General features: G+C 41.4%; 1 protein-coding gene across 2 annotated transcripts; it reads right to left on the bottom strand.

Moving 5' to 3' along the window:
- Positions 1–460: 460 nt before the first annotated feature.
- On the bottom strand, positions 461–3,422 carry LOC141605986 (zinc finger CCCH domain-containing protein 39). Of its 2 annotated transcripts, none has more exons than XM_074424943.1 (2): positions 2,006–3,422; positions 461–1,048 (listed from the first exon to the last, which is right to left on the bottom strand). In XM_074424943.1, exons 1-2 carry the CDS (start codon positions 2,841–2,843, stop codon positions 831–833), a joined length of 1,056 nt encoding a protein of 351 aa, XP_074281044.1. In that variant the 5' UTR covers positions 2,844–3,422; the 3' UTR covers positions 461–830. The 2 variants fall into 2 exon arrangements, with proteins under 2 accessions (XP_074281044.1, XP_074281043.1); XM_074424942.1 differs by having other exon boundaries at positions 461–1,063; positions 2,006–3,377.
- Positions 3,423–25,781: the final 22,359 nt, after the last annotated feature.

Here is a 25,781-nt window from a genome sequence, read left to right as displayed (position 1 = left end):
AATCAGAAGACCTCTTTTACTAAATGTCGAGAGGAAAAATATAATACTCCATAAAAATCTTTGCATCTTGTTTCATTTTCCCGGTGCATCCAAACTCAAAACTCTTAGTCAACTTGTACTAACATCTTTTAACGAATATTGTGTTGGGTTTACGGATGATAAAAATAAAAAAAATGTATCGACGAAACTATCAGCGATTAACTAGTAACCAAATCACTTATAACCGGGTTAAACTGTTAACAAAACGTTTATATCCTTTCTCCCGTTTGAAACAGTTTGATCGGGTTCGTGGTTTGGCCAAATCAAATCAAAAAAGCAGTATCCACTGTAAAGGTTTTACACAAAAACGGAGGGTCGATCATTATAAATACACACCCTTCTTTCCAAATTCCATCCATCCATCCATTCAACTAAATAATCATAATAAATGATGAATGATGAAAATGATTTACAGAAAGAATGAGAATGAATTGCATCCTGTAATATCAGCTGAATAACGAGTATTTATCACAATACATAAAAATATTCAACCATATAAAAGGAACCCAAAAAAACCCAACACCAAAATTGGTACACAATCATTGTGATTGTGCTTTCATTTATACACATCTTTTCTAATCCAAATATAAAGGAGAAAATAAGCAAACTATTAATGCTTCAGAAGATGCAGTTGTAAATTTATTAGTAACAATTTCAAGAATGATGCGAGATTATAGACACGCTTAATTTCCGAATCAAGAACTTAAGGGCCAAGATCACAACCAAAAAAAATAAAATTATAGAAATCACTACGTCTCCCGCTAAATTTTTGAAATTGTCTTTGCTATTGTTTAATTAGGCAAGATGAGAGGCAAATCATCAAGCCAGTCCCCATAAATCCGATTTATCTTCTTTGTTGGGTTCCATTTTAAAAGGCTCTTCTCTGACTGACCTTCATTTGCGGCAAAACCAGCTTCGGTTTTGACTGGAGTTGGATCGCTGGCAGGTGGAACTGCCTTAAGGGGACCATTGTTCCCGAACGTCGGTTCAGAATCCGCAGGACGACCACCTGGTAATAGCAACTCTGATGAAGAAATAAACCCTCTTAAGGATCTCAAGAAATGACAACTTATAATAGCAAGAAATAAAAGTTTGGATTTCATAGTTTCATCTTGTGGATTTTGAAACCATTATGACTGTAGCGAAAGCTACCAGATAACCAAATATCCAATGGGAAGTCCCCCAAATAAAAAGCAACAGCAATAATCAATCACAAACAAACAACTTTTCGATGACCCATAGTAGAAAAATTGCGCGGAGAAGTGCATCACCGGTTGGTTATTACTTCACATTATAAGAAGCGCATGCAGTTTAACAAGTCATGTTGCTGTATTTCATCTTATTCCCAAGACAATTTTAGCAAACCATTGGGTCACTTGGAAATATTTTCAAGTGACCTCCAATTAGATCAAATTGGTGAAATCAAGACGGGGACATAAACTACAAGATAGCATGACATAGCTAAGTTTAAGAAACAATGAAGGCATGATCAAGAGACTGTTTCACAAGTAAGTTGCTCAAAACTTCACCACAGCTCTGAATTCACCACCCGACCCTTATCCATCTAAGTTCATTCCGGCAACAAAACAGCTTAAATATTTGACATCTAACTATACAGGATCAATCGGAAACAATTACTGACATCATCTATTCCCCATTTCTTCTACCAACATATAAACTCAACAAAAGTACCTCATTTGTACATGAATAGCATGATACAACTAGTTCAGAACTACAGAAAAACTCATAAATCAGTAGAAGTTTCAATTGGCTGAGATAGTAATCACATATTGGACATGTTCTATTGATCAATCACCTAGCGATAATCAACAGCTTCTACCATCATTTCCGAAGCATAGAAACAAATTCTCAAATGAGAAGCTCTTACAAGTGAAACAAATCAATTGATCATATAGCCATATAAATTAGTAACAAGCAACCAAGCTGACGGATTAGTGATAAATACCTGCTTGCCCATGAGCATAATGGCAAGTGTCCCCATAAGAACAATAACCAGTTGTGTCAAACCTTGAACATCGCTTCGTTCTCCAATAAACAGCCCTGGGAGCCCCCCTGGATGCATCAACACCAGTATTATGATTTACAACCGTCCTATTAACCTCGTACTGATCAGGCATCCTAGGTGGCACCATAGGAGGCCCTGTGGTACCTATACTAATTGCAGAACTCTCCCTTGGACTATCCCTAAACCTTGGTGGTGGTGCCACATCCCTAAACTTTGGAGGGTCTTTATGCAAAAAATTGCATCTTTCACCATAAGGGCATTCTTCCCCATTGTAATACTTTTTACAAAGCTTCATCTTATGAATAATCCTATCATCATCCTCCCAATTCTCATTCCCATTTCCGTTCCCGTTCCCGTTCGCATTCCCATACCCATTCCCATTACTATTACTATTATTCCCTCTATCATCGGATCGAACAGAAACAAGCTCTTGCCAATTAGGAGGAGGCTTTCTCAAATCATCATCACCATGAGCAAAATTACAATTTTCACCATTTTTACATTGACCCATCCTAAATTTCACACAATGGCGCGTCTTGAAGAAGATTCTCCCGGTTGGTTGATTCATATTACTTGGTGGCGACCTACGATTATTGTGATTTATTATAGGTTGATTATCGGCCGAGTTTTTTGCCCTTTTCAATGGAGGATCATGATCAAACGGAGAATTTGAATCAGATTGGTCATTCGAAACCGGAAATTGAGACCAAAATCCCATTGAATCCAACCCACCATCAGGGAAGGGTACAAATTGTGGGAAATGTTCAGATGAACTCATAATTTTTTTTCTTAAATTTCACAGATTAAATTTCACCAAACCCTAATCAAATAACATCAACCAAATCAAAAATTTGATCTTTTCAAATACCCAAATCAAATCAAAACACAAAAAAACATAAAGATGCAATCTTTATAAATACCCAGTAATTAGAAATTGATGATTTCTTCAAAACTAACCCTAATTAGCCAAACCCAAATCAAATCAAACAATATAATGATGAAAGATTGTACCTTTCTTAATAACCAGTAATCAAATTCAAGTATTCTTGAATTAACACAACAATTACCAAAAAAATATCAAGGAATTGGGGATTACAACAACAAGTTTGATGGGAAAGAAACAATTATATATTGAATTATTGAAAGTGGGAAGACTTAATTATTAAATTAAAAGGTGAAATTTATAGAACATGGGAAGTGGTGGAAGGTGGGTTAATAGATGAATTAAGGAAAACCCAAAAGAAATTGGAAACCCTAGCCGCCTTTTTAGCCCAAATTAGAGAGGCGAAATTGCAGGGATCAAAAAAGGTTTGATAAACAGGAGGAAAATAGTTAGGATTAAGAAACAATTGAAAAACCCTCAACTCTAAAACCCTAACGGCTCTTATAAAGTGATTTCCGCATTAAACCGGTTTCTTAATTAAGGTAACATACCAGTTTGAGACAAATGTGAGGTATGTGACATCAATCTTGTTTTTTTTTTCCTTCGCAACAAGTCAAAATTTGGAAACTATGTTAAAGGGACCTTGTAATTTTATTTTTTATTTTATTTTTATTTTTATTTTTTTAATGAAAAATTCTTATGTCCTCCGGAAGGACCGTACTCCTTACACCTAACCTTTTATAATTTATTTAGTGAATTAGCTTTAGGTGTGAGGAGGACGGTACTCAAGAGGACACACGAATTTGTTGTAATTATACGATAAAAATCGTCGTTTTTATTAGGCAACAATTTTGTATGAATCATGTTGTAGTGTCAGGGTCTTGCCTCCAAATTAGGGGAAAACCGAGTACTAAAACAATATGATATTTGGGAATTTTAGAGAGAGAAGTAGAAGATTTTTATTAATGATTGAATGAATGAATTAAAATGTGTGATTCCTCTATTTATAGTTATTAGAATCTTAACAACTTAATAACAGTTGTAACAAACTAATACAACTAACTAACATCTGTACTATAACTAACTCCTAACAACTTCAGTCCACGTCAGCAGTCAGCATTGATCCATTCCCCTGTATCATTCCATCTTCCTTAAGAAAAGACTCGGCCTCAAGTCTGCACATTAAAGGTAGGATACTTGGCCTCAAAGCTATCAGCAAATTCCCAAGAAGCATCAGCCATGTCCATACCAGACCAATGCACAAAATATTGGACCTTAGCCAAATTTTGAGACTTAACAATTCGTCTGTCCAAAATTGCTTGAGGAGTCAAAGTTTGATCAACATGCCTACCCTTCAACCTTGACCCGGGGAATATGAGGTTTATCGGGTAGTACTCCTCTAAAGGCCTTTAATCGACTCACATGAAAGGTAGGGTGAATTTGAGCATCCACAGGTAGTTTAAGCTTGTAAGCCACTTTTCCTACCACCAGTTCCACCTGAAAAGGCCCAAAGAATTTTGCAGCCAGTTTATGGTTATCTCGAGCAGAACACCCTACAGATCTTTGCTTGTAAGGTTGTAACTTCAGCCACACCCAATCTCCTACAAGGAAGGATCTTTCAGATATGTGATTATCAGCTAGACACTTCATCCTTTCCTGTGCTCTAGTTAAGTGTATCTTGAGAATGTGTAACATTTCTTCCCTCCTCTGCATTGTCCTATCCAACTCATCAACATTTGACTCACCAGGCAGGTAAGGAAGATGTAAAGGAGGTGGTTGGTTGTAAACTACTTCATAGGGAGTTTGTTGTATAGCTGAGTGAAAGTTGGTGTTATACCACCATTCAGCCAGAGATAACCAATTGCTCCATTCAGCCAGAGATAACCACCATTCAGCCAGAGATAACCAATTGTAACAAACTAATACAACTAACTAACAGTTGTACTATAACTAACTCCTAACAACTTCAGTCCACGTCAGCAGTCAGCACTGATCCATTCCCCTATATCATTCAATCCTCCTTAAGAAAAGACTTGGCCTCAAGTCTGCACATTAAAGGTAGGATACTTGGCCTCAAAGCTATCAGCAAATTCCCAAGAAGCATCAGCCATGTCCATACCAGACCAATGCACAAGATATTGGACCTTAGCCAGATTTTGAGACTTAACAATTCGTCTGTCCAAAATTGCTTGAGGAGTCAAAGTTTGATCAGCATGCCTACCCTTCAACCAGCCAGGAATATGAGGTTTATCAGGTAGTACTCCTCTAAAGGCCTTTAACTGACTCACATGAAAGGTAGGGTGAATTTGAGCATCCACAGGTAGTTTAAGCTTGTAAGCCACTTTTCCTACCACCAGTTCCACCTGAAAAGGCCCAAAGAATTTTGCAGCCAATTTATGGTTATCTCGAGCAGAACACCCCACAGATCTTTGCTTGTAAGGTTGTAACTTTAGCCACACCCAATCCCCTACAAGGAAGGATCTTTCAGATCTGTGATTATCAGCTAGACACTTCATCCTTTCCTGTGCTCTAGTTAAGTGTATCTTGAGAATGTGTAACATTTCTTCCCTCCTCTGCATTGTCCTATCCAAATCATCAACATTTGACTCACCAGGCAGGTAAGGAAGATGTAAAGGAGGTGGTTGGTTGTAAACTAGTGTTGGAGTTAGTGTCCTCCACAATAGTGCGTTAACATATTAAATCTCATTAATGGAATATCATCAGATATTTATTTATTTGATCCTCGTCAGTTGATTAACATAAATCGATAACGGTTGGCTGACTAGAGTTTGACGTTATTGTCGTGAAACGGCGGTGATCAACTGACCCCTTTCGGTCACACCTAAAGGAACGAACCCCAATTGATAACTAATTAATTGTATGAGATACAATTTGTTTAGTCCCTTGATTTATAGACTAAGAGGTTAGTCGATTATTTTTAGAGAGATTTTGAGTTGCGAACTCGAGAGAGCGCGATTATTATTTAATTATGCGATAATTGAATAATAAGTTTTGGGAGACGGGTTTTAGTTAATTAACTGTTAATTTACTAAAATTGTACTAATTGATTAATGTGATTAATATTAGTACGTAAATAATATGTGTAGTGGTACACGTATATTTACGGAGTGAATTGGACGAATTAATTATGGAAGTATTTAAACATGATACGATGTTTAAAATAAAATTACACGGATTTGTGCGACAAATATAAGAACCAACATGGACCCGTAAATGGTCAAGTGGATCGTGTAATATAAGTGTAGTGGATGATTACTCACATAATCATTTCACCTTATTTTGTATACTACCATAATTTATCTTATACTAGATTTTGCATGTGATGTAAGATAAAATATAAGACAAAATTGTCCACTACCACACTCCATTCCACCCGCCACTTCCCTTCCTATACACTCCATATATTGTTCACATTTCACTCTACCTCACTTCTACACTCTACATTCTTGCATGTGAACATTTTTCTTCCATCTCTCTAAAAATAATAATCAATCTCTACTAAGTTGTTAGTATACATAAATAATATTACTAAGATTAGTTAGTAATATTTCTAATAATAATCAAGGGTACAATATTAATAAGTTCTAATTCAATACTTGTTAATATTTTTGGGTTAGTTCTTGGGTGCAACAAGAAGGAGATCTTCTTATTGAAGATTTGCACGGAGGATCTTCCATTTGGTTTAAGTTCAAGAACAAGCTAGTAAGGTGAACTAGCTTGTGCCCTTTTTACCACAAATTCAATGTAAGGAAATTGTTTTTCCTTATACTTTCTTTTTATGCTTTCATATTAGCATGCATGTTACATAGATCACCTAAATAACAATTTATGAGATAAATTAATTTTATTAGAGAGTCTAATATGGATCTATGATCTTTCAAGTGGTATCAGAGCTTAGGCTTGTAATTTGCATGTTTATTTTAAGCATTTTAATGAATTACTCCCTCCGTCCCGGTGAATTGTTATCTATTTCCATTTTGAGGTGTATCATTCATTTGTTATCTATTTCTATTTTGGGCAAGTATCGAACAAGTGGCTAGTGTATGCAAGTGGGCAATTTTTCCTTTATTTTATTAGTTTGTTTCACATGCATTGGTCTTTGTGTAGAAAGGAATAGATAACAATTGACTGAGACGGAGGGAGTATGTGATAATTTATAAAAACTCAAAAATTGTGTTAGAAGAGATTTTAGCACGAAATTTTTGGGACATGCATACCTACTGATCTCAAAAGGATTGTGGAATTTTTTGGTGATTTTTGAAGTTATTTTGCTATTTTTAATGATTTTTGGTAGAAAACCGAGTCAAAATGTCGCATTTTAGTGAATAAATTGACTAAAATTAGTTAAAAGTTGATTCGGTGCATGGATTTTTTATGTTAGTTCATGCATGTTTTCTACTGATTTTATGCAAAAAGTTGAAGGCTGGTTCAAATTTTTTGCATGTTTATTGATTTTATGAGATAAAAGTTGATAAAAGTCAAATTAATTAGGGTTATTTAATGATATTACTCTGAACTATGTGAGTCCTTCTCAAAATACTCTGACCTATAAATTAACTATGAATATTACCAACTAATGTACAATTCACCTCATAATAGAACAAGTGGAAGGGCAACATGCTAATCCGGTTTCCTCTGTTTAAAACAGATAAATTAACCTATTTCTTTTTTTTTCCTTTCTATCTACCTTACCTTATTACCTTCTGATCTTTTTGTTTTACCCTTTTCTTCCTTTCATCTACTCTTCCTTCCTTCCATTGTACACCAGACTGACGCCATTATAAATGTGATTACTGAAAATCAAACTCCATCAGACTGGATGTCAGCGTGAGTGGTAACCTTTATAAACTTGGCCGTTCTAGAAATCCTTACAAAGCATAACAAACCGGATTTCCAAGGTGTAATCAAATAATTAGAATTCATAGAAGTGATATAAGCACAAATTATAGTTTCAAGTGTGACTTATAATCATTAAATTTACAAATAAATAAAGTAAAACATTGCGTCTTTACAACAAAATTGATCAAATCCAACTCCAAATTTGTAAAGAATCCTCCAAAAACACAAAAGGCCCCTTTTGTGTTATATGTTAATCAACTGTAAAACGAGAAAGAGAGTCAATCTCAGCATCAATGCCTCCCTTCGTCTCTAATCCCCGTCATCCCTCACTTTTCTTCATCCACCCCCTCCTCATCTCCCCCACTGCCACCTTCGCCTCTTCTCTCATACATCGCCTTCGTCCGTCGCGTCAACTTTCTCGTTCACGCTTTCTCATTGACGATCCTCCACGCGCCGTCGAACGTGTATGGTTATTGTTGACGGTGATTCCGCCCCTTATTCGGCTTCAGAGCGTTGATGCGCACAGGTAGATCATGTGGGTTCAAAGTGGTGGTGGAGTTTAATGGATTCACGCAGTCCACTTAGAATAGCCATGTTTTATGATGGTTCACTCCAATACCCACTTGCTATTGTTTATTGGGATTTTGTATATAAGATAAAAAAAAAGAGAGAAGAGAAATTGGATGTATCTAGTTAGAATGTAAAGAGAAGAGGAGTTGTAATTAAGTAAAAAAGATGGGCCTCACTGCTAAGATTACCTGCTACATCAGGTAAAAAAGAGGGGAATTCTGTTATAAGGGAGGGGGTGCATTAGTTGGTAATATTCTTAGTTAATTCATAGTTCAGAGTAATTTGAGAAGGACCATCATACTTCAGAGTATTCCCATTAAATAACCCAATTAATTAATCATAATTTCGAAACTTTTGATTCTGCCCATGATAAATTTATGTACATTTAAGAATATTATTTAAATGTCAAAAGTGATTTTGCATGTGTGTTTTCACTTTGTTTTGATGTTTATTGGTTTTAGTGGTTAAAAACCGATAAATATCGATCTTTTTCTTCACAAAATTTATCCGGAATTTTTGGGTAATTTTTCTGACATTTTGGTATTCTTTGGAGTGTTCCAGAATACTAAAAATTTTTGTTTCAATTTTTTGGGTAATTTTTCAATTATTTTGGATTTTTACTTAAATATTATGATTTTATCGATTAAATTAGCAAATTATCACCAAATCAAACTAATAATTTATCATAAAATTAGTGAGGCCTAATTTTGAGGTTCAAAACAGTTTGGACAATTAGTTTGGACTTAAATGAGATTTAAGAGTTAATTATTGATTTTTACATGTTAAAAATCGATTAAATCCACAAAAACCGAGATGGATACCAATGAATGATAGATAGGGCGATTTTGGCATCATATTTAAAGCATTTTAAGCATATTTATTTAAGTTGAATGAATGATTGTCATTTATTTAAAGTATTTATCTTGTTGTACCTAGTATGGCCTAGTTAATTTTAATCGTTATTACCCGAAATGAATGGGAATATCGATTTGTTTGTAATTAATACGATCTCGTATCGTCGGTTTGTAATTAATTAATAGTTTTATTTATTTTATTAATTAATGTATAATAGGAATAGCTATGTAATTTATTTGTAATAGTTATTTTACCGGCGTTTCCAAAAGACGGATTACAACGAGACGGAGTCTATTTTTGGAAGGTGTTCCAAATCCCACAAGGAAGAGCCACTTATAGAATGAAGAGGCAAGGGACCAAGGAGTTGGTTTCCGAAATGTAATAGACTAGTTTTTATTAACTAGGTGGCCATACTAGGATTTATTCATATGCTTACATGTTTGCTTGTTTTATTTTCGCGCATGCCAAAATCGCCATTCACATGCATTTTATTTTCGCGGTTGTCAATTCACGTCATTTACATTCACTGAATTAATTCACTTATAAATAATTTATGACTAAATTGACAAGATCTCTCACATAACTAAAATTGAGATTAGCCTTACCAATTAGTAACACCTATGAATCTCTTGTTCATTAGAGCCACGCTCTCCCAAGCGGGGTGTTCTCTTTTTACCTTGGGTAAGTAGGGTGGTAAACGGTTATCACACACTAAAATTAGTTGGACTCAACGGGATATAAGACGGTCTTGTGTTCCGGGGCTAGTAGATGAATTTGAGGAAATTCGTCGACCGGGAGTTCTAGAGGTAGAATTAGTCAACGTGACTTACCGAATTTACGCAATTATGGGATGTTTCGCCCAAGCGATGCTCATTTTTGTTTAATATTTGGGTCTTGGAATCATTTATATAATTTAGTGGGAGGTCATTATATAAATGCTAAAACTTGCTAAACATGTTTTTACAAGTAATTTTTAAAACAATGAATGTTAATTTTTCCTTTTTGTTGTAGCATTTTAATTCGCAATGGCAACTTCATCAACTCCATCGACTACTTCACTAGTCAAAGATTCATGGCTAAGGTCCGTAATGGACAAATGTATTTTAAAAGATGACGGTAGTAACTTTCTTGAATGGGAATCCAACATCAAAAGTGCCGCGTTGTCCGACAATGTGCTCACTTACTTGACCGATGCTCCTCCAATTGAGCCCGGTGCAAGAGCTTCATCGGCGGTGCGGACCACCTATAATGACTATGTGAGGATGTTGAATGATATCAAGAATGTGTTGATATGGTCAATATCCCCAAAGCTCAAGCTATCATGCATTTTTTAAATGCGTACGAGATTTTCACTCGTATGATCACTATGTTTTCACAAACACCAAAAGTCCGTCAATACAATGCGGCGGCACGCTTCTTTGAAGCTAAGCTTGAGAGGGGCCAAAAGGTTGGTCCCCATGTACTCAAAATGGAAGAATATGTTGACATCCTAGAGCGTCTAGGGTGTAAGATTCCTAAGACTCTTGTGGTGGATCATATCCTCCACTCACTCCCCACCAAGTTTGCCCACTTTAGGGTAAACTACAACATGAATGACATGGATAAGAGTTACCATGAAATTCATGCACTCCTCACCCAAGCGGAGAGGGATATGGAGGCTAGTGGGAGTGAAAAAGGAGATGTTTTAACCATGAAGTTAAAGAACATGTCTCTTGGAGTCAAGAAAGGAAAAGGGAAAGAAAAGTCCCAATTTAAGAAATTGTCAAAGAAAAATGACAAGGGAAAGGGGAAAGCCGTTGAGAATGGCAATCCCAAGGCAAAAAGTGTCAAGCTCTCCGAGGCCGAATGTTTCCATTGTAATGGGAAGGGGCATTATAGGAGGAGTTGTCCCAAATACTTGGAGGATCTCAATGAAGGGCGTGTGACGCCTATTGGTATGATTTCCTCTCTCTATGTGATAGACGTTAATTATGCTTGTACTTCCACTTGGGTACTTGATACCGGATGTGGCTCTCACCTTTGTAACCATTTGCAGGGTATAAGGGACGTGCAAGCACTAAAAAATGGTGATGTGGATCTCCGCATGGGCAATGGAGCTAGAGTAGCCGCCGTTTCCGTGGGGACCTATGTGCTCACTTTAGCTAGTGGTTTAGAGTTGTATTTAAATAAGTGTTATTTTGTACCAACTTTAACTAAGAACATCATCTTCATTTCCGCGTTAGACACGGAAGGCTTTTCTTTTATGATTAAGGACAAGTGTTGTACTTTTTCTTTTAATGATGTGGTTTATGGCAAGGCCATTTCAATTGGAGGCATTTATGTTTTAAATGATGTTAATGACGTTTATCATATGGAAACTAAAAAGCTCAAAAAGGGTGATACAAACGAATCCTACCTTTGGCATTGTCGTTTAGGCCACATAAACAAAAGACGCATTAAGAGACTTGCTTCATCAAAAGTGCTCAAACCATTTGGTTTCGAATCTTATGGTACATGCGAGTCTTGCCTTTTAGGCAAGATGACTCGTGCACCTTTTGCGGGAAAAGGGACACGAGCTAGTGACGTTTTGGCTCTCATACACACGGATGTGTGTGGACCATTAACCATCACCGCTAGAGGAGGTTTTCACTACTTCATTACGTTTACTGATGACTTAAGTAGATATGGGTATGTCTACTTAATGAAGAACAAGAGTGAAGCTTTTGACAAGTTCAAAGAGTTCCAAAAAGAAGTAGAGAACCAATTGGATAAAAAGATAAAGACCCTACGGTCCGACCGTGGTGGTGAGTATCTAAATATTGAATTTGATTCAAACCTAAAAGATTGTGGTATAGTATCACAATGGACTCCTCCTGGCACACCACAATTAAATGGTGTGGCCGAAAGGAGAAATCGAACTTTACTTGATATGGTTCGGTCAATGATGAGTCTAACTGAGCTTCCTAGTTTATTTTGGGGTTTTGCCCTCTTGTCTACAATATTTTCACTAAATCGAACCCCGACTAAAGCGGCCGATAAGACTCCATATGAGATATGGACAGGGAAAGTCCCTCATTTGTCATTCATGCGTATTTGAGGTTGCGAAGCATACGTTAAGATCAAGTCTGACAATAAGCTTGCACCCAGGTCTGACAAATGTCTTTTTGTAGGATATCCAAGGGAAACACGTGGCTATTACTTCTATAATAAACACGAGAACAAAGTGTTTGTGGCTCGTGATGCTGTCTTCTTAGAAAAGGAGTTTATTTCTAGGAGACAGAGTGGGAGAAAATTTGAACTTGAAGAAGTTCGAGAGCCACAAACCGAGAATGAGGTAGAGGAGAACGTGAAGGATAGCATTCCCTCTTCCTCTGAAACGGTAATTATTCCTAGAAAGTCAAGTAGGATTTCTAATCCACCTGATCGCTACCTTGGTAACATCGAAGAGGATGGTGTTTTGTTACTTCTTGAATGTAATGAACCCACTACCTACAAATCGGCCATGTCTAGTCCCGACTCCTCGCTTTGGCTAGAAGCCATGCGGTCCGAAATGGATTCCATGTACGAGAACCAAGTATGGGACTTGGTGGATTTACCTGAGGGAGTGCGACCCCTTCAGTGTAAATGGATATATAAAATTAAACTCGGCGTGGATAAACATGTGGATGTTTACAAAGCTAGATTGGTGGCAAAAGGTTTCACCCATGTTCATGGTTTACACTATGACGAAACCTTCACTCGAGTCGCTACGCTTAGGTCCATTAGGATAATCTTATCGGTTGCCGCATTTCATGATTATGAGATTTGGCAAATAGATGTCAAAACCGCCTTCTTGAATGGGATTCTAGAAGAAGAGGTGTACATGATACAACCTGAAGGTTTTGTGGATACATCTAACCCTAAGAAGGTGTGTAAGCTTAAAAAGTCCATTTATGGTCTTAAGCAAGCATCTAGGAGTTGGAATCATCGCTTTGATCATGTTATTAAACAATACGGTTTCACTAGAAGTGTGGAAGAACCGTGTTTATACATGAAGTTTAGTGGGAGTAAGGTTGCATTCCTTGTCCTATATGTGGATGACATATTGCTCATTGGGAATGATGTTCCATCACTCACTTCCGTTAAGGAGTGGCTAGGGAAACACTTCCAAATGAAGGACTTGGGAGAGGCACAACGAATCTTAGGTATCCGGATCTATAGGGATAGGTCCAAGAGGATACTAGCATTGAGTCAAGAAGCTTATATTGACAAAGTTCTTGACCGGTTCAATATGAAAGACTCCAAGAGAGGATTTCTACCTATGGGCCAAGGGATTACTTTGAGCAAGTCACAGTCTCCCTCCACCCCTAAGGAAATTGAACACATGAAGACCGTCCCTTATGCTTCCGCTGTTGGGTCTATCATGTATGCTATGATTTGCACTCGTCCCGACGTTGCGTATGCCTTGAGCATGACAAGTCGATATCAAGCCAAGCCTGGTGAGAGTCACTGGATAGCCGTAAAGAACATCCTTAAGTACTTGAGAAGGACTAAGGATTCGTTCTTAGTGTTTGGAGGAGAAACTGAGTTGCGTGTAAGAGGTTACACGGACACAAGTTTCCAAACCGATCGGGATGACATGAAATCCCAATCCGGCTATGTGTTTATGCTAAATGGAGGAGCTGTTTGCTGGAAGAGCTTCAAGCAAAGCGTTACTGCGGATTCTACAACAGAAGCTGAGTACCTTGCAGCGTCTGAGGCTGCGAAGGAAGCTTTTTAGATTAGGCATTTCATGGAGGGGCTAGGAGTAGTCCATTCCGCCAAATATCCTATCACTCTATATTGTGATAACAGTGGAGCTATTTTTCAAGCCAAAGAGCCTAAGTCTAGTAACAAATCTAGACACATTGAAAGGAAATACCATGTAATTAGAGATTATGTGGAAAGGAAGGAAATTGACATTTGTAAGTGTAGATACCCGGTATCTGCTGAGATTCCAACAAACACCCGATGATTATCGGACTTCAACATGTTTTTGGAATCACGACGTTTGATCGACAGTTTGTGTACAACTTTACGTCGGAAAACTTAAAACGATTTCGAAAATAAAACATTTCAAAACATTTCAAAAATACCTGGAGTGTTTAATGCATGACGACGGGGTCGCGATGACACTAACTAGAGTCAAAACCGACACCGGACCAAAAACCGACTCAAAAATTCAAATCCCGACTCCAACAACGAGTCAAACCGAGTCAACCACAAAAACAAAATATCTCAAAGCCTTCTATGCTAAGTTTTCCCGGATTCATGTTGGTCAAGTACCAAACATGTGACTACAAAACCTAGGATAGAACAAATCATGATTGCGTTTGTTGTGAAAGCGACAACACAGCTCGAAGACCCGCGACGTGGCTCGCGCCTCTTTGAGCAGCCCAGGTGGCCACGTCGCTCAAAACTCACACAACCACTCATTCTCCTATAAATACCCCTCAAATGCCACCCATTTGAGACTTACGCGAGTGTCCGCCCCCTCTTTTTTCCCTTAAAATTCTCGACTCGACTTCTTAAGTCACAATCCGACGCGTATTTACGACCTACCGATCGTAAACACGAGCCTTACGCATTGTTTGGTACCGTCATCGTGCATTAAATCACTTGACCGACCACTTCGACCACTACACCATCACTAAACTTTTAAAACACTCTTTTACTTACCAAAACGGTTTTAAACCGAGTTTTTTCCGATCAAACGAGTTGTTACACTTACGTCGGTCACTCGCCATAACCAAGCATGTAAGTATGAGGGTGTAAAAATCCTCTTTTATTATGTTTTCATTTATTTCATGACTCGAACATGCTAAAACATGCATACCATGAACCAAAACATGGAATAAACGAGCCAAAACCGATTTTTGGTCTGAGGTAGAAGCCCCTTGGGTCGCCAACAGGCTCGCGCCTAAATGGGGTGCTCAGGCCAGAGATCAACCGTGTTTACTCTCGTCATTTCCCTTAATCCATTTTTCATATTTGTAATCGGTTTTTACCATTTCAAGTATTTTCGAAACCTTTTTGTTTCATTTCACATGTTTTAACCATAAAACATTTTTCACCCTTGGTTCCTCATACCATGACGGTTAAATCCGTGTTTCGGTGATAATATTTGGTTAATGACATTTAGAAGGTATTTTAAAACCTTTTATTTCATTTCTTCATATTTTCAAACAAACATATTAGTCACCAACACAAAATCATCCTTGGTTCTACATACCATGCCGGATTTTAACCCGGGTACGATGACGAGTATCGACTAATTACATTCAAAATGGACTTAAAACAACTAGTCCATAATCATTTTTCAAAACTATTCATGTCAAGTTTGTCAAATCGAACCCGACACCGAATATTATCAAATAATGATGATTATTCGAGTCTAGTTCTTCAAATCAACAAATGCGGTCAAAACGACCCTTTCAAAGTCCAACCGGGTTCAAATACCCATTTTCAACACGTTTTATAACGTTTTCTAAAACAGTCAGAACACGGCATACAACCGTTGGCTAACCCGCGCCTCAAGCAGGCTCCCCATTTCTCATTTTCAAAACCAGAGGGAGGCCCCTTACACCGCCGGCTGGCTCGCGCCTCTTATAGCCGTTTGGTACAGGGCCTGTTCCCTTCCAGCATTAGTCTAGGACGATCCCGACTTCGGTTAGCCCGGATATAGGACGGATCAGATGACTATTCAAACCATATTTGCAAAATGCCTTACTAAGACAAATGGATCATGTTATGCACCCTAAACCTAATACGGTAAATGGATGTTTAATTTCCGTCTTGCATGCAAATCAATCATTAATCCAACTCGACATCTTATACTTGATACTTGGGTTAAATCAACCGACTTAGAAAGCTCTCACATGTTAGGTTTAAATCATTGGATGCGCATTCATGCATTTAAACCGTTTTATCAACTTTTGCATTCAACCAACCAAGATCGATCAGTAGAGGCCGCTAAACGCGGGCGGGATTGGGTGTCTGATTAAAGGGCTTCCCAATACGTACCTTCACCTCTTACTCAGAAACTTTGGATAGTGGACGACCTTATCCAGGGCGTATGAGAGTCATTCTAGAGATAGGATGCTAAAGAGGGACGATTTCCTTATCTTTAGTACCTATGTCAAATGCTGCTTTGTGCTTCAATTTGACCGAGGTATAAAGTGGAATTCGAACGGGTTCCAGGCATCCCACAAATTCTTGGTGGCGACTCCGAACATCTCTTATCGTTTCGAGACCCTTACCAAGACGAAACCGACCGATCTAAAACGATCCGGTCGAAAGCATCCTTACGCCGCCGAGCGTGGCTTTCAAAAGACCGCTGCATGTCCGACAGATCGGCTTGGCGTGCAGGTGGCCCGCGACCGTGGACCTGTAGGTGGCCCAAACCCACAGACCGAGACGTGGCCTATGTCCACAGATTGGCGACTCCGCCGGGGAAAACTAGGACACTTACGTCTTTGTGATCCCTAGATGGTGAGACTCGAACGAGGTCTTGGTTGGAATGCATTAATTGATATTACGGTCACGGTCGAGTTCCTTGTCCGGGCCCACAACCTAACCTTTTTCGACCAATTGGCTCGTCTCGTCGGCGTGAGTTTTCTCATCCCCGCGCTTCGAATCCCGATTGAGTCAAGCATACCATTGACGTTACACATTTCTGTTTCGTCAAAGAGCTTTCATCACTTTCGAGCACGAGGCTAGGGCACCCTCCTTACACATTTTGTTTGGATTGGTATCCCTCTCGCAAATCGGGGTTTGATTGCTTGGTGTGTAACCCACCCTTTTAAGCCAAAACCCGTGTCAGCATGGTGCATAATATAATGAACTGTGAGTGCTTATGTGCTATCTGATCATAAGTCCTTCCGTGTCATTTTCAAACTTTCAAAAACACCCTTTTTCGCGCCATTATAATGGCCATTTCAAACCTCGATCTTTTGCCGACCGATGCACGCCTTTCTAGGCCGTCGTAATGACGATTTTCAAACCCGGTTTTGTATAACCATTTCAACACGCCTTTCTAGGCCGTCGTAAGGACGATTTTCAAACCCGGTTTTGTATAACCATTTTAACACGCCTTTCTAGGCCGTTGTAATGACGATTTTTAAACCCGGTTTTGTATAACCATTTCAACACGCATGGCCATTAAGGGGGTCAAACATGAGCTTTTTACCAGGATCTTCCCATCCTCTTTGGAGCCGATTCCTCGCCAATGGTACTACTCCTTGGACCCGAAAAACCTTACCACTTGGGATGAGATTGCAGTTGAGTTTGCCAAACAGTATGTCGACAATGTCGAGATCCAGGCCAACACCCGTACTCTCGAAGTGCTAACCAAAAAACGACAAGGAAGGATTCACTGAGTTCCTAACCCGTTGGAGGAGGGTGAGTACTCAGTTGGTCAGTAAGCCGAGTGAATCGACTCTGGTGGAAAAATTTGTCAACAACCTCCGCCCGGTTTATGCCAACCTATTAAGGTATCAGAATATCAAAACTTTTCAAGATCTACAGATTATGGGGACACGTATTGAGGACGACCTCCGAAAGGGTGTCTTAGCAAAGACCACTGGCAGGGGTTATCAAGGATCCACCACAACCGGATCTCGCCCTTACGGTCAGACAAACAAGATTGATGAGGTCAACCTCGTCGAACCATCTGCCAAGAAAACTGAACGCCCCCAGAGAGTGTTCACCAACATAGGGTCGACTTATGCAAGTGCCTTGAAAAGGCTCATGGACCAAGGGAAGTTACAACTGATCGGGCCCACCCCGGACCCGGCCGACGCCAAGAAATCCCGATTTTGGAACCCCAACGCCTACTGCCAGTATCATCGAGGGAAGGGGCATGATACCGAAAATTGTTTCAAACTCAAGCACCTCATTCAGGACATGATTGAGAAGGGAGATTTACCTATACCCCCACCAACTAAACCGAACAACAAAACGAATCCCCTGGGAATTCACGCCATCTCTGACGATGAGCCGACCCTAGACTGCTCTCATCTCATCTTGCCGATTGACGACGAGGTGAATGTTCTGGAAAAGGATCCTTCAGACGGAGTGTTCGTGTTCAGTGCTGCCACCATGCTCACTATGTTTCAGCAAGTTTAAGAGGCCATAGCCAGCCTCTCTGAGAGAATCACCCGACTCGACGACGCCTACCGTCAACTCATCTTCAATCCACCAACACCGCGTCCGAGGGAGAATTCCCCAAGCATTCAAAACTACCCACCCCAGGATGGATTGCTCACGCGACCATTCTGGCATAGACCTCACGAAAACCACCCTCAAAATAACTACCCCCACAAAAATCGCCCTCACAAAAATATTCCCCACAAGAACTACCCACCGAGGAATACCCCTCCAAGGTATCCTCGAGACCCTGAAATTAACGGCATATGGCGGGATGATGTTGAAGATGTCTATGTCCTCCTAGGGAAAGAAAAGCGGACAAAGGAAATCGGACATCTCACCCGGTCCGGACGTCCCTATCAGAATCCGAGCAACCCAGCGGTCGTTCCAACAACGAATGACCAAATTGTCCCAGAGGTTGACACTCAACCAAGGGCTCCCGAGAACTCAATCCTGAAACAGCTCCAGAAAGCAAAAGCCAAAATCTCGATTTGGCAACTGATCGTAACGTCTTTTGAGCATCGACAGGCCTTGCTGCAGGCCTTGGGAAAATTAACCGCGCCCTCTACCTCTTCCCCAGTAGAAATAGTGACACACATGATAAGAGACGCCCCTGATCTAAGCAACCCGGTCGTCTTCTCCGACGAGGATATCCCCCTGTTCGGAGCCAATCATAACCTGGCCCTGTACATCACCGTACAATGCCTCCAGAAGAATATACCAATGGTCCTCGTGGATGACGGTTCCGCCGTGAATGTCATTCCTCTCAAAACTGCCCACAGGCTGGGTATCAAGGAATCTTATTTAATCCCAACGAATCAAGGAGTACGCGCCTACGACGGCACTCATCGCAAGGTCGCTGGGCTAGTCGGACGCGGGTTTGCGTCGACTTCAGGGATCTGAACAAGGCGAGTCCAAAGGACGACTTCGCTTTGCCACATGTTGACATTCTGGTGGACAACACCGCCGAACATGCTCTCCTATCATTCATGGACGGGTATGCCGGGTACAACCAGATTAAAATGGCTGAGGAAGACATGCATAAAACTGCGTTCACTACACAGTGGGGTACATATTGCTACACGGTCATGCCTTTCGGCCTCATCAACGCCGGAGCAACCTATCAAAGAACCGCTACCACTCTCCTACATGATATGATGCACAAGGAGGTAGAGGTATATGTCGATGACATGATCGTCCAATCAAAATAAAGGGACGGCCACATCAGTGCCCTCCGGAAATTCTTCGCTCGTCTACGGAAATATAACATGAGACTAAATCCTCAGAAGTGTGCATTCGGGGTCACCTCCGGAAAACTTTTGGGACTTGTCATCAGCAAAAGAGGCATTGAGATTGATCCAACCAAAATCAAAGCCCTTCAACAAATGCCTCGGCCTAGGAACGAGAAGGAGATTCGGGGATTTCTCGGTCAGGTCCAATACATCAGCCGGTTCATTGCCAAGCTCACTATGATCTGTGAACCGATATTCAAGAAGCTTCGCGCCACCGATCACACCGATTAGGACGACGACTGTCAGAAAGCCTTCGACAGGATAAAGGAAATCCTATCCAAACCTCCTGTCCTCATGCCACCTCAACCGGGGATTCCTCTATCCCTATACCTGACTGTTACCAACACAGCCATGGGAGCAATGCTAGCACAAACAGTTGGCAACGAAGAGCGAGCCATCTACTACATCAGCAAAAAGTTCATTGAGTACGAGACGAGATATACCCAACTGGAAAAGACATGCCTTGCCCTAGTATGGTCAACAAAGAAGCTGCGGCATTACATGCTCAGCTACACGGTCCACATCTACTCCAAGATGGACCCGGTTAAATACATCTTCGAAAAACCCGTACTAAACGGAAGGCTGTCTAGATGGACACTCATGCTGTCCGAATTTGATCTCAAGTTCGTACCTCTCAAGGTTATCAAGGGAAGAGCAGTTGCCGATTTCCTAGCAGAAAATCCCGTCAACGAGGATCCAACGACCGACACATGGTAACTTCCTGACGAAGACATCCTTTGTGCCGACTCTGACACATGTGACTTGTACTTTGATGGTGCATCCAATGTTGTTAGGATCGAGATTCTACTTTGAACCTCCTGGGACGTTCCTGGATTCACGCCGTCAAGACGGTCACATCAACGCTCCACCAAAAGATCAGGGTCCCCTTCAACGGGAAAACGATCACGATTCCCGCTTCCCCAATCAAAGCAGTCATGAGAAGAGGGGTAGCCTCCCAAGCCATTGAGGAGGACGACAATGAAATATGGGATTTCCAAGCCGTGAACGCCATAAATGATGAATCGGCGACCTCTGATTGTGACCCGTTCACCAACCTCACGATCAACCGTATCATGATGCGTCAAGGTTATTTCCCGGGTTTGCCGCTCAATCCACTGAAGGACCCATTGCCTCCCTTGAAACAGGCTAAGGTCCCCAACATTCCCTTTGGGCTGGGATACGAACCTACCATTGAAGACATCCAGGAGATGAACCTCCTAATCCGAAAACGCAAGAAGCACGGAGTCATCCTCCGTCCCTACCATCTGACTCTCAACGGATACTTTGTCCCCGAGGGAGAGTCTGAACTCTACCACGGCTTTTCGGAGCCGATCTATGACTCTGTGGCAAGGGCTAGATACCCGGGAGTAGAGGTCTTCCAGGACTGCTACTTTATCCCCGACAACATCGAAGCTGCATCAACTGAGCCCAAACCGTCACCATGCCTTGACGGACAAGCTGTCACACTCCTATTCGGGGAAGATAACGTCAAACAACTCGACTATGAGGACATTATCAACATCGCCCTGAAAGACAATCAATTTGATCCAACCGCCTTGATCTCCGATACTGATCCGGAGAAAGCTACCCAGGGCTGGAGGAAAACCGTCAAGTGGACCGATCGCCAGGGCCGCATTCTCAAGATAACAACGGGAGAAGGCCCTATGTTCAAGGAGGGAAGTGAAGAAGGATCTGGATCTGAGTCTGAGTCAGAGTCAGAGTCTGTCATAACTCCTAACACTCCTGAGGTCCCAGTCAAGGTCCCTTTCCCACTGTTTTATCATTAGGTCGTGGCTGATTCAGAGGCTGAGTCTACTAGGGTCACCCTCACTCCCATGAAAGGTGACAACCTGGAGCCTGTTCCAGGGGCCACTTCCTCTGTTGTGTCGCCTTTGACTGACCACGAGATGTTTGTCCTTTCCGAGCTTTTCGCTCGTGTCAACTTAATGAACGCTAAGTTTGCTTATGACTCGTCTCAATTTAACTGCAATGCAATTCTGAATGATTATTAGGAATTTGACTTGAGTGACTACCCACCTCACTTAGCCAAAGAACTTGACAAACGGGAAACCAGAACCCCCATCATTTAGGAGACCGAGCCTATTAACGTAGGAACCGACAATACACCTCAAGAACTTAGGATAGGGACAACCCTCTGGACCCCTCGGAAAGACAGCAGTTCATTGACCTCCTCCACGAATACAAGGACATGTTCACCTGGTCGTACAGAGACATGCCTGGGATTGACAGAGAAATTGCAGAGCACCGGATACCCATTAAACCCGGAGCTAAACCTGTGAAACAGAAGCTACGCCGGATGCGTCCTGAGTGGGCCCTAAAAATTAAGGAAGAAGTGGACAAACAGTTCAAGGCTGGGTTCATCAAAGTGTCTGAATACTCTGATTGGGTGGCCAACATTGTGCCGGTACCAAAGAAAGACGGAAGAATTCGGGTTTGCGTCGACTTCAGGGATCTGAACAAGGCGAGTCCAAAGGACGACTTCGCTTTGCCACATGTTGACATTCTGGTGGACAACACCGCCGAACATGCTCTCCTATCATTCATGGACGGGTATGCCGGGTACAACCAGATTAAAATGGCTGAGGAAGACATGCATAAAACTGCGTTCACTACACAGTGGGGTACATATTGCTACACGGTCATGCCTTTCGGCCTCATCAACGCCGGAGCAACCTATCAAAGAACCGCTACCACTCTCCTACATGATATGATGCACAAGGAGGTAGAGGTATATGTCGATGACATGATCGTCCAATCAAAATAAAGGGACGGCCACATCAGTGCCCTCCGGAAATTCTTCGCTCGTCTACGGAAATATAACATGAGACTAAATCCTCAGAAGTGTGCATTCGGGGTCACCTCCGGAAAACTTTTGGGACTTGTCATCAGCAAAAGAGGCATTGAGATTGATCCAACCAAAATCAAAGCCCTTCAACAAATGCCTCGGCCTAGGAACGAGAAGGAGATTCGGGGATTTCTCGGTCAGGTCCAATACATCAGCCGGTTCATTGCCAAGCTCACTATGATCTGTGAACCGATATTCAAGAAGCTTCGCGCCACCGATCACACCGATTGGGACGACGACTGTCAGAAAGCCTTCGACAGGATAAAGGAAATCCTATCCAAACCTCCTGTCCTCATGCCACCTCAACCGGGGATTCCTCTATCCCTATACCTGACTGTTACCAACACAGCCATGGGAGCAATGCTAGCACAAACAGTTGGCAACGAAGAGCGAGCCATCTACTACATCAGCAAAAAGTTCATTGAGTACGAGACGAGATATACCCAACTGGAAAAGACATGCCTTGCCCTAGTATGGTCAACAAAGAAGCTGCGGCATTACATGCTCAGCTACACGGTCCACATCTACTCCAAGATGGACCCGGTTAAATACATCTTCGAAAAACCCGTACTAAACGGAAGGCTGTCTAGATGGACACTCATGCTGTCCGAATTTGATCTCAAGTTCGTACCTCTCAAGGTTATCAAGGGAAGAGCAGTTGCCGATTTCCTAGCAGAAAATCCCGTCAACGAGGATCCAACGACCGACACATGGTAACTTCCTGACGAAGACATCCTTTGTGCCGACTCCGACGCATGTGACTTGTACTTTGATGGTGCATCCAATCTTGTTAGGATCGAGATTCTACTTTGAATCGATGGGGAGTGTAGAATCGAATCGGTAGAATCGGATCGTAGAATCGTAAGATTCTACAAATTACTTAAATGTAGTTTTTTATTTGGTAAAAATATATAATTGAAGATCAAAACACTTATTTATACACAAAATATTGATAATTAATAAGTTTAGTATCATTTTATGAATATGTTTCTACAAATTACAAGAAATTTGGATTTTACGTTGTTATTATATAAAAATGTATTTTAATATGTTTACTAATTACTATGGAGTCGGATCGCAGGATCGTAAGATCGTACAATCGTATTATGATCGTACCTCTAGAAAATTTCGAATAGATAGGATCGTAAGATTCTACAAACATGATAGAATCGTAGGATCCGGGATCGATCAAGCATTTTTGAATCGCAAAATCGTAGAATCATAGGATCGAATCGGGATTCTGACAACAATGGGTGCATCTAATCTGAGAGGCTTCGGGGTAGGAATCCTTCTAATATCACCAGAGGGAGAACACGTTCCGATCTCGGTCAAGCTAGACTTCGCCGTCACCAACAATGCCGCTGAATATGAAGCATGTCTCATCGGCCTACAAGCAGCCATCACACTTGGCATTAAGAGACTGAGGATCCACGACGATTCCTCACTCATCATCAATCAGGTATCCGGATCATGGAAAATCCGATCTGAAGGCTTAGCTCCCTACCGAGCAAAGATCAATCAAGAGGCCGAGTTCTTCGACCAAGTCGACTACTTCCACTTGCCGCGAGAAGAAAATCAATTTGCCGATGCCCTGGCGAAACTTGCCGCGCTCGTCAACATACCTGACAACATGACATCGATGCCCCTATGTGTCGAAAGACGGAGTGAGCCAGCTCACATTTGTGCCATTATCGACGACGAGGAAAACCATGATGAACCTTGGTACAAGCCATCCTCAATTACAAAACCAAAAACGAATTCCCTCCCAACTCTGATCAAAGAGGACAAAGAGCCATCCGTTTACTTACATCACAATTCGTGATAAACCAAAATCAACTCTATAAAAGAACACCCCAAGGAATTCTCCTCCTTTGCATTGACCATCACAAAGCCAAGAAGGTCATGAGAGAGGTTCACGACGGAGAATGTGGCCCTCACATGAGTGCAATGATGCTGACACGGAAAATCATGCGGCTAGGTTACTACTGGACAACCATGGAAGCCGATTGCCGTAACTACGTCAAGCATTGCCACAATTGCCAAATCTTCGCCAACATACAACACATACCACCATCTCTTTTGTACATCATGACATCACCCTGGCCATTCTCGACCTGGGGCATTGACATGATCGGGAAAGTCAACCCGATAGGCACCAAGGGGCATTGCTTCATCCTCGTCGCCATCGACTACTTCACCAAATGGGTAGAAGCACAGTCATATGCAGTCTTGACCGCCAAACAAGTGGCCAAGTTCATTCAAAACAACATCATCTGCCGATATAGGGTACCCCATGAAATCATCAGCGATCAAGGCTCTCACTTCCGGGCGGAAACTCAAGCTTTGCTGGACAAATACAAGATCAAACGACATCGATCATCCCCCTACCATCCCCAAACCAACGGAGCGGTGGAGGCAGCAAACAAAACTCTTGTTACCATTATCAAGAAAATGCAAGACAACTACCGCGATTGGCCGAGCAAACTCCCATTCGCACTCTGGGGATACCGAACCTCCATTCGAACACCGACAGGCGCCACACCCGGTAGAGTTAGAGGTCCCATCTCTACGCATCCTACTAGAGAGTCAAGTCCCTGAGGCGGAATGGACCCGTCGAAGGTACGAACAACTCACTCTTCTAGACAAACGGCGACTCAACGCCTTGCACAACGTCCAACTATACCAATGACGTATACAACGGGCATTCAACAAAGAGGTTAAACCCAGAAACATCCAGGAGGGCGATTTGGTCCTCAAGTCAGTTCGAGCACCATTACCCGTCGATCCGAGGGGAAAATTCAAACCCAACTGGGCCGGGTCATACCTGGTCAAGAAAATACTTTCGGGGGGCGCAGTGAGACTGAGTGACCTAGACGGGGAGGACTTTACAAACCCGACCAACCTAGACCAACTTAAGAAATACTACCCTTGAACCCTATCAACCAACAACCTAGCCTAGTTTTACAACTAGCATCGACCTCAACCCTTTTCAAGGCAAGTTCCTCAATGTGTTCTGATTTGAAATTGCATGTTTCATCGAGTCTAAGCTGCGGCACCTTGCCCGTTTCGAATGTCCTTTGATCCGTCAAAGGCAACGTCCATTTGCACTATAAAAAACAAACCCCCTGAACTACGAGCATGGTTTGATTTCACCTCTTCAGGTGGATACGTAGGCAATCCCTCTTATGCCTGAGGGATACAACCACAAAACCCAATTCAAATTCACAAAACATTTCGAACTACGAT

This window comes from Silene latifolia, chromosome 10 (genome assembly GCF_048544455.1).
Source record: "Silene latifolia isolate original U9 population chromosome 10, ASM4854445v1, whole genome shotgun sequence".
Classification (NCBI taxonomy): domain Eukaryota; kingdom Viridiplantae; phylum Streptophyta; class Magnoliopsida; order Caryophyllales; family Caryophyllaceae; genus Silene; species Silene latifolia.
The sequence above is the reverse complement of the archived record's forward strand: the minus strand, read 5'-3'. Positions and strand labels throughout refer to the sequence as shown.